The sequence below is a fragment of the Strix uralensis genome, chromosome 9 (genome assembly GCF_047716275.1).
Source record: "Strix uralensis isolate ZFMK-TIS-50842 chromosome 9, bStrUra1, whole genome shotgun sequence".
NCBI lineage: Eukaryota > Metazoa > Chordata > Aves > Strigiformes > Strigidae > Strix > Strix uralensis.
In genome coordinates this window covers 2,470,001-2,487,093 of record NC_133980.1, presented here as the reverse complement: position 1 = coordinate 2,487,093, position 17,093 = coordinate 2,470,001, and the positions used below count along the sequence as shown (strand labels likewise).

At 37.2% G+C, this 17,093-nt stretch overlaps 1 protein-coding gene across 1 annotated transcript in view; it reads right to left on the bottom strand.

The window, feature by feature from the left end:
- Positions 1-17,093, bottom strand: part of RSRC1 (arginine and serine rich coiled-coil 1) — a 174,261-nt gene that overhangs the window by 71,571 nt on the left and 85,597 nt on the right. The window contains exon 6 of the mRNA XM_074878222.1: positions 7,588-7,639. Coding sequence (XP_074734323.1) covers positions 7,588-7,639 — 52 coding nt within the window. The remainder of the gene's footprint in view (positions 1-7,587; positions 7,640-17,093) is intronic.

Below are 17,093 nucleotides of genomic sequence, written 5' to 3'. Positions count from 1 at the left end.
TTCCCTGTGATGGGATGGGGACAAACTACTTAAAAGATGTAGTGATTTGACGCAGCTCTTCGCATCCTCTGCCCTGTGTGCTGGAGTCCTGGGAGGATGTCCTGGGGGCTGCTGCTGCAGGAGGGGTGATCCAACATTGCACTTGACTGTGCCCACATACACGTGCTCAGGTCTTGCTTGTTCGGCAGCGTTTTCATCAGGAATGGATACTTACCCGTTCAAATTCTCCTTAGCTTGGAGTTCAAAAAACATGTATAAGGACACAGACCTGCTCAAGCGGGGCCAGAGGAGGCCACGAAGATGCTCAGGGGCTGGAGCACCTCCCCTGTGAGGACAGGCTGAGGGAGTTGGGGGGGTTCAGCTGGAGAAGAGAAGGCTCCGGGGAGACCTTAGAGCGGCCTCCCAGGACTGAAAGGGGCTACAGGAAAGGGGGGAGGGACTCTTGATTGGGGGGGGGGGGGGGGGGTAGGGATAGGATGAGGAGTAACGGTTTTAAACTGACAGAGGGGAGATTTAGATGAGATCTAAGGAAGAAATTCTCCCCTGTGAGGGTGGTGAAGCCTTGGAACAGAGAAGCTGTGGCTGGCCCCTCCCTGGAAGGGTTCAAGGCCAGGTTGGATGGGGCTTTGGGCAACCTGGGCTAGTGGAAGGTGTCCCTGCCCAGGGCAGGGGGTTGGGACTGGATGGGCTTTAAGGTCCCTTCTAGCCCAAACCATTCTGTGATATGATTCTATAAAGGCTGCACAACGCACATTTAAAAACATTTGTAGCACCTACATCCATGTTTGTCACATAGAAAAAAGGCAATTCAGTAAGATAACTTTGCTCACAAATTGAGATTTTTATATAAATAGAAGTAAAACTCAATTATCCAAAGTATCAATAGACACTACTCAAAACAACTGTGTGAAATTGATAGAAGTAAGAATTTTATACTAAATCAAACTGAGCATACCCACATAGTAATGATATTAATCTCTTTTTCAATATTCAGCAACTTTAGACTTGTTATAAGTTAATATTCGTACAATTTCTGGGAAAAGCATTCTGTTAAAATCTATTTTTAAATTTCCATGAAACAGGTAAAATATTTTTTATGTCATCCTTTGTGCATATATACCAACACATATTAACCATCCTTTTAAAATTTGCATAATTAGAAATTCAAACTAAGGCTATCAAGTTTTCAGTGAAAAGAACAAAAATAGCAAAATTGAAAGTAAGAAAACCATAATCAACATGAGAAATCCATAAACATTTTATACATTTGGCATTTAACAATAAGCACCAATAAAAGGAAATTTTTCATACTTGTTGCCACCTGCCTGCCTTACTACTTTGCATAGCTAGAAAAGAGCAAAATAGAGGCCATCCTATTTAACTAAACAGTTTTTATTAAAGTAAAAGAAAAGCAAGAATCTATAAAGTAGCAAGTGATCCTATTAGTTCCACCAGACTAAAATCATACAGTCTACGTATGTGGTCCTTTCAGCCACATCTGTTATGAGCCATTTTGATACCAGAAAGTGGAGAATATTTGACTATTTATTTATCAGGCACTGAGTGCAAATTAGGATTTTTCTCCTTAATACCATGTGTTATAATGGGTAGATCTTTAAAAAATGCAGTAAGTATTATAAAACATTTGCATTTTTACAACAGCTAGGGCCAAAATACTTGCTATATTCAATGATCTTCTCTTTAAGGAGTATGTAAAATGTAATAAAGATGCATGGTACAAAATTAAAGAGAGCAATCTGATTGTATAATTCAAAGATAATGAGTTAAATATCCAATATCCAGAATTGCTGCCAAACAGATCTGATAAATGTTAAATGCTTATGATTTGTATTCATCAATTTTTACCGCATATTGCTAATGCCATATTAGTGTCTCAGTTCAGAAGTTGCCTTTAAATAAACTCTGTCAGGAATTCTTTGCACAAAAATGCTCTATTCTTGAATGCTCTTTCAGCGATAGATTGAAATGCAGATTCCAAAAATAGATCAGTCACTTATTTCAACTCTAGACCTTTGAAAATCCGGATCAATTGCCTTTTGTCATCGTCTTTATATGGGGAGTAAGAAATTTCTGCTTATCACCATAGAAAAACTTCCAGGCTACTTTGGTAAAGGCAGCAATATTGATAGTTTGAAAGGTCCGCATGCTATTTGATATCAATACATTTATATTTTGGAATATTCATCCGTATTTTAATCTTTATGAGAAAACACGGGTGTGATACAACCATTTATGGCACAAATTACCTAGCTGTCAAGTTCTGAGGTTTTCTGCTAAGCTTATGGGTTTTAGCAAGGCAGGATTCGAAGCAGGGCAAACTTTTTTCCTTAAAATTAGCGATACGAGCAAGCAAACGTTTAACACAAAACCCCAGCTCAAATCTTCTGTGCTTCTCCGTCCCGCAGTAATGAAGTCTGGGAAAGAAATCACAGACACCCAAGTGGTTTGGCAACTGTAAGTGACAGAAGCTCAGCTAAATCCTCTGTTTACACTGGGGATTAGCCGGGTAGATTGTGCGCCGCAAACTGAGCTGTCGATGGTCAAGGGAACCTGCTCCCTGTCAGCCCGTGGGGCAGCGGCACAAAGCCCCGGCCTGGTAGGAAGTGACCCATAAACGTATCCCTACGAAGGATTTATACAAAGCCAGTCTGCCTCATAGAAACTCCATATGACCATTAACTGGCCTGCAAGGCCTGCCAGGAGGCCTAATTACAGGTCTACAGAGCCCAATAACAAAAGCTGAAGAGCTTTAGCCTAGGGATGATCTGCTTTATACTGACTTGAGAGAGTCCATATAGAGTGACAAAAAGAAAGAGGTTTAGCTTTAAAATTCTCCCAAGAGACAAAGCATTGTAGCTAAGTCTGGAAGGCCCACATGCAACATACTTCAGATAGGCTTAAACATACCACCCTCTCAAAATTAACATTCAACTATTGCCTGCTTAACATCTGCTCAAACATGGCAAGTTGCTGTGATATTGTTAGAGGGTGCTAAAAAGGCTTTCTCATATCTCAATATTAAGAAGGGTAAATAAATAAAGTCATGCAAATATAAATTTATAGCTGAGGCCAACAACTTCTACTGAATGGCAGCTTTTACAAATCAAAAATCAGCTGCCTTAAAAATTAAAGTGGAGTGCTTCAGTATCTTCAAGTATTGCCCTGCTTAATAAGAACAAAGATGCTGACATTAATCTACATCAACAAAGAAAAAAATTATTTAACAATGTGCATAGCAAAGTCACATGAACGTAGGACTTGGAGACAAAACTTCTTGACAGCACTATATTACCTAAATATAAAAATGGCCATCTTCCCCTCGTTCCCTCATAAATACAGGTGAGTATTTTTTATTTTATCAGCTCTTCCACAACAAGAGACCAGAAGTCACAATTCCCACCCCCAAACAAAAAAAAAAAAAAAAATCCAATTTAAAAGAGTCTGGTTTACTATTTGCTGTCTTTTTTCTTTCAGAGAAATCAGTTGTTATTTCCTAAATTAATATTTAAGTTAGATTCTAAAAGCAGATTTTCCCAAGATACTAAATATCTACAACTCCTGCTGAGGCTGATCAGCTGGCCATTGGACCTACCTTCCCTAAAATCAAGCATCTCTGGTGATGAAGAAAGCAGGGAAGAGCAAAGGGAACACAGTAACGTATAATTAACTTTTTTAAACTGTGGCCATTGTACTAGAACAGGACTTGGAAAAGTTGACATACTGAAAGCACTTTCAAACCTATATCCTGTAAATCCATAACATTATTGGTGTAATTCAATAGACCACTGTCTCTTCCTTAAAAACCTACAGGAATAAAGACACGTAATTTCCATGTCAATAGGTTGATGTGAAGCAAAAAAAAAAAAAAGATACACACAAACATCTGCAGGTTAAGACAATTCTAACATGTAAATATTTCACTGAAAGACCAGAAGAAGAATAAAGCAAAACAAGGCCTATCTAAACCTTTTTGTGTCTAAATTCTTTTGGAAATTACACCCCTTATAAAGTGTCTCTTGCCTGTAGCTAATGCCATTGTCTGTGGTACTTGGTACGAAAGCAGGGTTAGCTGTTTTACTAGCCCAACACACAGGAACAGTGTGTGACCAGCTTTTGGACTGACATTTCTATGCTTGGAGAAAGGTTGGGAATTCCTGTTTTTAAATTTGAACAAAATATCCTCAGACATTCCGTGCTCTGATAAAGCAACAGCCTGAATGCCTACTCTTAAAAAACATGCATGTACATGGCATACAAATATGTATTTGTTCCTGTGCCCAATTTGAAGAAAGCACCTGAACTTAAGCCCTGACATCAAACAGTTTTCCCTCAACCCTCTACAAGTTCCAGGTACTGAGAAGTTTCAATGAGACAGTTATGAATGATAAAAAATTGCTCCTGAAGAGGTGCAGGCAGCACGACCCTTCATACTCAGAGGCGGCTGAGGGGAGCGCTGGCAGTCAGCCTGCCACCACGCCTTATCTATGTTTAATTAGTCAGTGTAAATCATTAAAGATACATTCTAATACCATTTCCAGCCTAGACAAGCATGATAAAAATTAACTTCTCCAGTGCAGCAGGGACTTGTTGCAAAGCTGTAGCGTTACTTACAGGCAATTTCTTTTCTCAAAATGAACGTCCAGTAGCACACACATTCCATTTTTCCATGTGTACACAACAAATTTACATCCCAAACTCTCTTCCTTTTTTCAGTACAGTGCTTTAATCTACAGTAGCAGCACTGACAAAGGATACATCAGAATTTACACCATTCGATGAGGGTAAACAAAAGGAAAATTTAGATAGTAAAATAAAGAAATTAAATTTAAAATATCGTGAGTCTGTGGCAAGTAGCAGACCATAAACTCAAGCAGCGGATAAATATGCTGCTGGGAAAGGCCATAAGCAAACTTCAAAACCCACCATCAGCTTGAATTTAAAGCCAGACTGCTCTTACAAAAAGCACTAGTATTTTGTAGACAAACTAGCTTCAGTGTATGCACATTAACAGTGCCCCTTACACAGTCAGGTACCACTTGCTGTATCTGTGTTACACTTATCCAAAGGCATTTTCCGTATATTAAGAACCAAAAAGTCTCCTAAGTAAGAAAAGTTAATTTTCTCTAGGTTAATTCTTTCAAGGTATAGTAAGATATGGAATCTTCAGAATGAAATGAGCAAATATATTCGAATACAAACAATATAAGAAAAATGTTAGATTTTTGGTGGGAGATGAGATATTAATGACATGGAAATGGCAGGGAAAGGGGAATGGAAATGCCAACATAGCAGCATGTCAGTAGAGATGAACAACCAAGGGACCTTCCCAAACACCTCTCCAACAATTGTTATTCATTTTAAGCCATTGCAGAAGGTAAGACTGTTTTGTTTGTTCAAACCATAGAGGAGTACAGTGTCATCAACAGCCATTAAAATAGAGAGCATACATTTTGAATAAAGCACAGCGTTCTTCCCCACTTAGTGGGATTGGAGCGATTCCTATAACGTGCACAGCCAGATATTCTACAACTTAATTTCCAGGTTTGGGATAGATCCTGTATTGAGCACTACATACACAAACAACAGCTTTGTTCGTCATTACTAAAGTACAGATTTAAATTTACATTCCATTCAATTAAACCATGCAGCGTCACGCTACAACAGCGCCAGCAATTAACCTACTGATTGTGAACTCCTTGAAAAGCTGCTCAGTAACAGTCTAACATAAGTTTAAAAAAATAAAAAGAAATCTGAAGGTGAAAAAAGTGCTGATTTTACGATGAGTAAACACACAAAAAGATATTGCAACAACATTATTAACATTTCCAATGCTCCTCTCACACCAATTTAATAAAAATTCAGTTTAATTGACTGAATGCAGGACTGGGGGAAGAAGGTGGGGGGATGATCTCAAATATCTGAGATTACCAAGACTTAAATAAAGCCAGGAAAGAACTTCTTTCTGTATTTTGGATGGTACGAGAAACAAACAGATTAACTCTCTTGAGTTATTTATGAACAGCTTGCAGCTCCAATCTAAGTGTCAGACTTCAATCGTGAATATTTAATTTTAACAATGTCATAGGCCTTTTATATGGTTTTGGAAAGTTTTGGGACCCAGGTCATGATGATATACAATCCAGAGATACCTTTTATACACTTCCCAGGTGTTAAATTTAAAAATGAGGTGTGAGAGATGTGTGTAGTATAGACAAATTGTGCTTTTTTAGGTCAGTGCTGTCACATCTATTTTATAATTATATGCTTCAAAGCTTTATTAAAAGTTACGGAGAACAATGAACGCATTTGAAGCTATACAGTACAAAAAGCTAGATGCGTTTTTTTGAAAAAAAAATATCAGCAATGTGAAAAGATGGGTATTCCTTAAAACAGAGGGTTTTCATAAGGGGAAAAAAAGAAAAAACGGTATTTCTTGGAAATTGCTGTTTATAAGTTAAAAATACATATGTGAGAGATGAAAGCTGAACTAAAGACAAATACGTATTTATTGCAATGCATGCGAAATACTGAAAGCTTTCCTTTTTGCATGACAAACTGACAGAGTTTTAATGAGAAAAGTAAAATAAGATATAGAAATTAATTAGGATTATAAACCTCAACACAGACTACCACTTTAGAGCATTAAATCATTATTTTAATAATCTGAAGACAAACGCAAGTACCTAAAGAACATCCAGTAACATTATATGAAAGGATCACTATTCAATTATAAATTTATTCTAATCACCACAACCCTACTACCGTGTAAGGTCCTTGAGTAATGTTTTCAGAATCACAGTGTAAGTGCACCAAAACAGAAGCAGCTCTTGCAAACAACCCTTTGGAGCCTGGCTGAGGGGAGGGGACAAACCTCTGCACCAAACCCAGCGAAAAGCATGTTGACTTTGATACAACACTGGCAAAAAAGGCACAAGAAGAGGAATGATCTTCTCATCTTTGGTACAACAGGACAACAGTTTCTTCAAAGTTTTAGACCTTCCATCAGACTACAGGATTTCTCCAATTTTTATTTAAATTAAATACAGTTAATTAACCCAAAATTAAAGAGTTACAAAGATATGCCTCTTGTTTTCCTTCTTAAGAGTGCTAGACTAAAGAGGAATGTTTCTCTCTGTAGAGAACTATTATGTAGATCAGCCTCCTGATCTGAGCCTTTTGGAAAGCTTGCTAAATATTTCAGCTACCACTTCAAATAAATAAATATATACATGCACTAATTCAGTTCAGTGCTAAAAAATAAAGAAACAAAACCAAATTTTTGACAGCACAGAATAAAGTCTCAGTAGCAGCAAGAGGACAAACACATGAAGTCTGAGTGCTGGTTCTCAACAGTAAACAAAAATTACTTATTTTTATCTCCTTAAAGGGATTTACTAAGTGCCAGTGATGATGGACACCAGTTTCATCTTAACCAGAAATTGAAGTGAGCTATGGAGAAAGGGACTCAGCATTTGTCAGACAGAAAAGAATAAAATTACTATCTGATATTACAGAAGTCAAATACATTTTGAAGAATATAATTTTACTTATAATAGCAACACTTACCAGCTGCCTCAAGCACCAGCTGTAATCTAGCTTTGGCCTGTTCAGCAGGAGTCTGAAAAGAGAGGATTTATAAATCTTCATAACTGTTTACACATTCGACATTCAAGGTCACCCGTTAGCGACTACGGCACTGCCATTGCCAACGGGAGCTCTACACGCCGTCCAAAGAAACTTCCAGACTGAAATGGGTACTGTCATATTTGAGTTCGAAACTAGCAGGTAAATTTTCAGAATTTGGATTAGGTAGCGCTGTGACACCCTGACCAACCTGAGCACCCAGCTGAAGCCACCTCCAGCTCCTTTCTCAGTCCCCCAAAATCAAATCCTCCCCAGCTCCTTGGTGACCTCGTTACACAAAAATACATGGCTACATAAGCATGCTCAAAATCTGGTTTTAATATGATTAATATGGCAAGTTTTTCACACTTCTGTTATCTGTTTTGATTTTTTTTTTTCCTCTCCTTAAGGTATTTCTTCACATCTGTTGGGTTGAGGAACATATTGTTGGCTGTGTACCCACTATGCTAATTATTCCAAGTGATGTTTTACTGTGTCCAATGTGCTTGCCATCCCTCTAATTTTGAAGCCACTCAAACGTTTTCACAGTTAAATTTATACACAAACCACATTTGTCACGGAGTTCAGAAGTTGATTATTTCTGTAACCATCTGAAAAGTTTGGGAGGCTTCTGCTCTGCACTAAAAACAAAACATGATGGAAATTTTTGGTGTCATTGTTCAGCTTTCCAACTCTTCTAGGCAGATATTGCTACTAGAACATTTTTTCTGATAACCAGACTAAGTTTGCCCGCTTCCAGTTTCACCCCATTAGCCATACAAATATTAATCAAGGTAATCAGGCAAAGCTCTTCACTATGACTGTCCCAGATGATGATGCTCTGTAGGGCAAGAGAGTTAGCTTTTCTCAAAATCTCTTTCAACCAAAGACATCTCTGATTTCATTGTGCTCAAATGAAGACTTTTACAGCAGGATTGGTGTCATATCATTATAAAACATAATCTGTTTAGAATGGCCTCCTGTTACCAATTTATAAAAAAATCCACTTTCTGCTTTTTAGGGGCTTATTTCTTTTTAATTATTTATTAATCCTTTGTTTTAAATTATGTCTACACCTATTAAGAGGCTAACTGATGACAAAGAACAATTCAATTTCTACAAGAATTTACAGACTGTTCCTTTCATTAGCATGCAATATGAAAGACATTACATCAATCCACAGATTGAGAAAGGAAATTTAAATGAAGATCCATATTTCAGTTGTACAGAGGTCTAATATTTTTAGTTTAGAATTTTGCTAGCTCTTTGCACAAACCCAAAATTATTGGGCAAAATTTATTATTATAACAACTATACCAATGTTACCATCAGAGTTGACCACTAATCTTGGTGGCAGCAAGAAAAATCTTGAAGTTTATAGTAAAAATATCTTCAAATTTCTTCCTCTTGCAATGAACTGATTATTACAATATGTTTTGGCATATTAAATACATCACTAGAAGAAAGAAAGGAGAGGAAGAAAAGATCTGCTTTCCATCCAGAACAAACTTGCCCAACTTACTAAGTTTCAGAAAAGCTGTACTTGGGTTTGCGGTTTTTCCATTCCTATGACAACTTTAGATTTAAAAAAAAAAAAAAATAAAATCACCAGGGTTACTTTAGTATGGCAAAATATTGCAGTACAGTTTAGCAGAAAAGAAAAAGTGTTTGGTGTAAAATATGACCTGCGTCTTCACATGAACCGTCCAAGTCTTTGTGCAACCCCACCCATCAGGTGGGTTCAGGCACCCAGTAACACTCACAGTACATTAAACCAGTTTCCTACGTGCCTTTTGTCCGTTCTGTAACAAAGTGTTTGATGAACTTAACGGATCCCCCGCCCCGTCAGGGCCGCAGTGCGGCTCCACAGCCTGAACGGCATGAGCATCCTCCCAGGCTGCGACTCCCACGGGCTGCCCAACGCAGGAAACACCACGAGTCGATGCATTTCTAAAGCAGCTTTTTTCGGTAAGACTCAAGTGTGTCTCAAACACTATGCGTCTGGTTGCATTAAGAAATACAATTTTCTAGTCTTACAGCAGTTAGCCTCTTAGCTATTTAACAAAAATACCTGGATCTCTCAAAGAAAAGCATCTCTTCTTTTTGGCCATGGAACGGTCTGTTTAGCACTACAGACTAGAGAAAGAGATGTTCCACTAACAGTTATTAGCATATTCAAAGCCCACAGTGGCAACATCTAGCACTACCACACTAACAATAATTCCCTGGAAGAGCAAATGTTAAACCAGGCTCCAGATGGAGGAGAAGGGAGAGCAGCGAGCAGCGGTAAAAGTGACACCTCCCAGCACTAAAAATAAAGCCCCACCAATACTGCCACAACTGCTCTCCCTGCTCTGAAATGCTCCACACAGCTCAAAATGCCTTTCCCCACTCCTCTCACGTGGGTATGAACATGTCTTGTAAGGTAGGCTAGACAAAATTCTTCTACTCAGCAATAACCCATTGGAAGCCGCAGACACATTTGCTTACTCCGTTGCTTCCCGGACGCTGGTATACCCACAGGAGAACTTGGCATAGATGCCTTTGTATTATCAATCGATATGTCCTAAACAACAACTGGATGAAGGGTTCTCAAAGGTTACTAGCTTGGCTCCAGAAAGCATTTGTCCAACTGGTGGATGAGGCCAATGCTCTGAGGAAACGGCCAAATTCATCTGAAAGTCACAATTAGACCCCCCAAACAAGCTGTTAGCAATGTGTGAGAACGACCAACTACTGGATGTTAGTATTGATTTAGGAGATCATTAAGTGACAAAATTCAGAAAAACCCTCAGGAAACTTAAAAATGGTGAAACGATTGGTGTAGAAAACATTATCAGAGCAACGTTGAGCACAAGTCGCAAAATATACCCTCATATTTCCTTACAGTCTTAAGCATAACACAGAAGGAAAGGAATTCGAAACAGTAAAGAAAAACAGTGCCAAGTATTTATAGTACCAGCTGATGAAGGTGACCACTAACTGTAAAAGCAGGAAAGGAAATCCCTGACAGGCACATCGCAAAACGACTCGAGCTGTGTCAAGCATCCCTAGTGACAAGTTTTACATATGTCAAAAAGTGTCAGGTAACACACTGAAATTATGCTTTAAAAAACTGTGGCACTCTATAGGATACCATAAAATAGAAATATCCATGTGATTAATAATTGTTATTAATATCTCAAGCAAAAATGTGATTATATGCATTCAATTTTTAACGAAAGCTTTTTTAGGAAGATGTGGCATATCCTTAACTTGCATTTCTTTGCAGAATGTCTACTGCATTACATCACTACTGCTTTCATAAATAGTATATTTTTTAATAAAACTGCACTAAACCCAGTGTCTCATAACTTTAAATTTGGTGCCTACAATGTAAAAAAAAAACCAACACACAAGTTGCTCCCTGTAGCTCCTAGTGGCAAATAAGTGACGTGCTTAACAGGCAGCTTCAGACACGGCATCAGTGTCATGTTTTGGTTTCAAAATATTCAATTGCAAGAGAGATTCAGCTTTTAAATTTTACCAAACTAATTAAGAGGTTTGAAACAAACACTTCAATTCAGCTACTAGCTTTTATTTTTAAAAATTTTCCTGCTAGTTGTGACGCATGATAAACATTTTTGATTGAGAAAACAACATTAAAGTGAAAATAGACTTGAGAACATTGGGGAAAAAATTTGAGAAACATTAAGTTTAAAAAGAGTCCAAACTTCTGTTTGAACTAATGATGTGAATATTGTGAAGTAGCGCATGTGGCTCTTGTCAGTATTGGAAAACATCATGTTATCAACAGATTCAAGCAGTTAATGATGCTGCAGTACTTTGAGTTGCAACGCTCTCTTACCTAATTTATATGAACATGGAATTTTCGTATAGAATATGACACTGCTGTTTATTGTCTGTGCTAAAACTGGACATGTTCAATTCCTCCTGTTCATCACTAATGACATTGGTTGGGTATAATTTAACTACAGGACTTTACTCTCTTATAACATCTCTATAAAAACCTAACAAACCTTGGTGTGATACTGATCAATTTTTTTTTTTTTTTTTTTTTAAACACAAATGTTTTCTCTTTGCATTTGATAAAGACAAAAATAGCAGTCCCAAGCCCTCTGCCAGCACAGATGAGTGGCAGCCCCGAAGTGCCATGTTTCCCACAGCAAACATGATCCCATTCCTTAGCTGTCTGAGATACATGTGCAGTCTGAAATTATAATTCAATGTTCTACTTGCAGAGAGGACGTAGGATATCAAATTTGTCTAACAAAAATAGTCGAGTTCGTAATTTAAAAAGATTTTTCCACTTACTGATAAAACCAGAATTTCCTGCAAGGCATTATATTACATTAGAAAACTACAAAGCTATAGATCTCCAACCTTTGCAAGCTGGTTTGTTTATACCAGTTGAAACTTCTCCCCCTGCCCCTGAAGAAAAGGTTTGTGTCCAGGTTTCTTCCTGAGGACAACTCATGGCCTCACAGCCAAATGCCATTGCAACAGCGGCAATACAGTATGTTCCTGCTCATATTTTGGGGGTGGTATTAGCACAACCACACACTGCGATTAAAAATAGAACGTGGACTGTAGTTGTGGCAAACACAGATTTCCTCAGCAAGATGTCATTTCCCCAGGTTCAAATTGCTCTTGATGCAAATGTATACAGAAAAATTCCAGTTTAAAAAACAAAATCAAAACAATACCCAAAGGACTCAGCACAACACTAATTAAGTAACCTTACATGATTTTGAAAGCTCAAATCCATCTTCCCGTTTTAACTCCAGCCTATCATCAGTTTCCTGGGGACATTTATCTAGCCTTTCCCAACGCCTGATGAGCTCAAAAAAAGGTTAAGAAAAAGTCTAACAAGAAAAAGAAAGAACAAAACATAAGTTTCCTCATTGTCTGAAGAGACGGCTATCCAAAACTACTGGGAATACTTCCAAAGTAGGTCAGAAACCTAAAGCAAACATCGTTTACAATGAATTCCAGAAAAAGAAAAGTTGGCAAAGCTGAGAATATAAGAGAATTCCCCAGCATTACTGCAACCACGAGTTTTCTAGAGGCTTTATCAAGTGATTCTGTTTGTACATTCTTCTCAGGCTTGCTTTTCACTCATAACCAGAGGAATTGTAATGAAAAAAAAATAAAAATAATATTGAAGCTAACCAACTCTTCCCGCAATTCAGGAAATGCCTGGAAATGCAGTCTTCCTACCTGCAAACCCTTACTAGTTGCCGACTCCAGATTGCAGGTGGGAGGCAGCCACACACGTCACGGTGGGAAGGGGCAGGAGGCAGCACCCACGTCGGGCTGGCAGAGCCACGAAGAACTGCCCCAGGGAGGACTTTGGGCTGGCAGGTTCGGGGCTTGGTGGCCTGAAGTTATAAGCGGAGACTGAGGTCCAGTGAACAAAGTATAAGATGAGGTTGGGGTGAAGAGAATTGTTTAGCGGGGATAAAGAGAGCAGCTCTGCTATGTAAGGGATGGAGTTCATACAGATAAGGGAGAGGCTCCGTTCGGGGCAGAAGGAAAAACAAAAAGTTAATAGACTGTCTATAAACAACTGAAAAAACAACCAAATCTCACGAGTCTATTCAATCTCCTCAAATACACTGATACAGTAGCTTGGAAAGACGAGCTGATGTTTGTGTGGAAGTGCCAGAAGCTTCTAATTAAATTCCTGCATAAGAAAAGAAGCAAACGAGGCACAAAATAACCAATGACCACCTCTCAGAGGTATCAGTAACTGCTACCTGTTGATATTAAAATGGAGACTGGTTTTACAGCTGCAGTAGGGATCTGGGAAAGATGTTGAATGATGGCATTCCATCAAATGGGTGGCTAAATACAATAGTTAGGGGTACAGGAGACTGACAGGCTTAACCAGATGAAGTGATAATAGCAGCACAGAACAGGATAAAATGTAATGCTGATAAATACAGAGTAATGCACACGGGGGAGAACTTCTTATCTACCTTCTGCATTCTCAAACAACAGTATCAATTCAAGTAAAACCAGTTTAGCATCATTGTGGACAGCTAAAAGCAGACCTCAATGCACATCAGTAATGAGAAAAGACAAGGAAGAAATGACAAAAATTAAACAAAACCAATAAATGTATAATTTCATTTTAATATATTCTGTAAATCAGTGGCCTGCCTTCACCTGAAATATTATACATCCCAATTCTAGTAAATCTATCTCAACAGGAAAAGAGCAAAGAACTCTAACCCCAGGTATCTTTTAAACGGAGTTTGATCAAATGATAGAAAAGATTATGTGACATGTTTGTTTAGCATAGGAATGGTGGGATTCTTTCAGTCACTTATTCCTCATTAGATGATTAAAAAAAAATTCCAAAGAAACTGAAAATAAAGAACTTATTTGTATTAGAGAATGCCTCACAGGAGCATACAATATTAAAAAAAAAATAAAATAAAAAGAGAGGAGACTGAGAACTTGTAATCGTCACCTTTTTCTTACACGAGCCAGAGCAAACAGGATGAATTTGAGACTTGCAAATTCGAAACTGACAGAGGAACATTTTTTCACATTAACCATAAAAAAAAAAAATCCCAGAGAATAATTCATGATATGAATTAATAACATAAAAACATAATAAGCATATCAGGCACTATTCGAATTAAACCTCTACATTTTCAGACATAAATCAGCTTAAATGATTGGATGTTAAAATGTTATTTATGTCTAAGTCAGTGTTTCTTCTCTGATACAATCAATCAGTAATATACTCAGATATAGGCTATGGTAGGACCAGTGTCCTGACCTAATACAGATTTACCTGTTCCAAAAAAAATTGAATGTTTGAGAAACTGGGGAAATGTATAAATTGGGAAAATGTACCCAGTGAGAGATGGTACTGATTCTGTTCACTTTACAAACAAGATTTTTCCCAGTTTGCTTCTTGCCCAGAACTATCTTTGTTATATACAATGGAGAAAGGAAATTTGGTTTTACTACTATCCAGCTGATATATGAGCTGTATAGAAGTGTTCGGCAGCTAAAAATAAAACACACAAAAATTATATTATATTGACATAGAGTTTTACACTACTACTACTACGGAGGATGAAATTGGGGAAAGAAAAGGGAAAAAAAAATATCTGAGGAATTGTCAGACTGTTTACAGTCTCCAAGAAGCACAGTAGACAACTACAGATACTAATAAGAAGAAATGGTTTTTTTATTGCAAAATCCCTGGTATTTTCTTACATTAGATAAATAGCCTGAACAGGAACAGAAAACATTTGAAGCTCAAGAAATAGTTCATACTCCATTTCCTGAGAATTTTATACTTTTTATGGACCTCCCATCAACACATACTAGCTACAGTTTAATGCAAATTACTACAATGTTCCATTACAGCACTGAAATAGAATGGAGCATAACAAAAATTTTGATCTTAAATGTTGTCAGACCTATACAATTATCAAAGCAGGATACACATGAATTACAAGTGGAGAAAAATCATGTAAAGCATGGAATAATAGCGGTATCTGTCCATCAAACATACAGATGCTTTTGGCATTTCCATAAAAAAATAAAAAGAGAAGCCAGCATCAGCAACATACTAACTAGGAAAGGGCAATCATTATCCAAAAAAATAGAAGAGAAGCCAGAAAAGCCATTTTTCCCTTTAATGTATGTAAAGGCCACAGGAAGAATATGACTAATGATGAAGTGAAAAATACAGCTTAACTAAGCGACACATACACCACACTAAAGAGATAATCAAGTGGTATCTGTTTATGGAAGAAGGCTCTCCCAGCCATAGCCAGGAAAAATTATCTGTACCTTGACAGAAAGGTCTGGAAAACTTTTCCAAGCTGTACGGACAGCCCTGTTCAGTCCTACTCCTCCAAGACTGCCAAGTTATCAAAATTGGGAAGAAAAGATAACAAAAGGGAATGATATGGCCCAATCATTAAAATTCAGAGCCCAGAGAGGAAAGAGAAAATTGTTGGCATAACTATAAAGTCACAGCTATAAAGCTGCTAAACAACGTAATGGAATGTTAGAATTTTCTGTTAAAATACAAAAGAGTATTTTGACTACATGCTTTTCGTCCTACGGAATTTTCATACAAAATTAAGATCAAAGGGGAAAACACATTATATTGTCCCTAAACATAACAGACACTTTGACATGTGCCATATCTCAAAAGCATAGGATTCAGAAAATCCTTTTCCTTCTATCATCCAGGACATAAATGGTCATTAGAGCACTCAGATTTGTTAACTTTAATCATAGATCCTTACACACACTCCACTTAACTGGGCTTTTTTTCCTGAGAGATATGGGTTTCCCCAGCATCTTCAGAGAACCATTATACACAAGATGGCCAGGAAAAATTGCATCTTACTTGAGACTATTACCAAATCAAAATTTGAGAAATAAGTAACAATGGCTTACTGGAACAAAATCAAAGGCAGGAGGCAATGTCTGTGGCAAATAGCCACGTATAGCTCAAACATATGCAAAATGATTTTCATCCGGCATTCAAATCATTTTGCATATTGCTGTAGCAAGTGCTCCTTTAAAAGGACCCTAAAACATAATGTATTAATTTCAGTGAAAATTATTGAGAAAAAGCAAGAAAAATGGCCTTCATACTGGAAGTGGATATAGAAAATGGATTAACTAACCACCAGAAATATACAGAATTGTAAATAAGATTTAAAAAAAAAAAAAATGCTGAAAATAAACTCACACAGCCATAAGCTCTGCATGACTTCTTTAGTAAGAGAGAAAATATAGATAATACTATATCCAGATACATACTAAAGGCTAAAAAATTACCATCCACCCATTTATTTAGTAGTAACCCTATTTATACTCTCATGGAAATACAGTAACAATCACAAAAAAATTCAATGTGTTGATAAATAGAAGAGTTGAGATAATAGAGACTTTTGCATCAACACCTTCACCTGGTCCTTATTCTACAAATTCATATATTTCATAATGTGACCTTTGAAAATTATTTGGATTACAAATCTTTGAGCTGAATTTGAACTGCAAAAGAGAATCCTTTCGAGCATTATAGGGTAAGTGCTAATGCAAAATGAAAGGTAGCAAAGGTAGCAATGATCTCCACTGCTTACAAAAATTAGAAGGTTGTTAATATTTAGCTTCTAAATATGGATTTCCATTTATCTCTTATCACTGTTTTGTATTTCTGGTACATTATGTTACAAAAAAGTAGCATGTCTATATAAAAATAATATCAGATAAATCCAGGTTCTGAAAAGAATTTTTTGAATTAACACATTATAAACTGCTCTTAAGACAGCTACAGCTAAAGTTAGACTGACTAGAAATAAAGGAGCACACAACAACAGATAACACAGATTAATTAAAACCAGTAGGAGTTTATACTTGAATTACTGCTTTATTTTCACCCACAAAGAGATTAGTTTTCT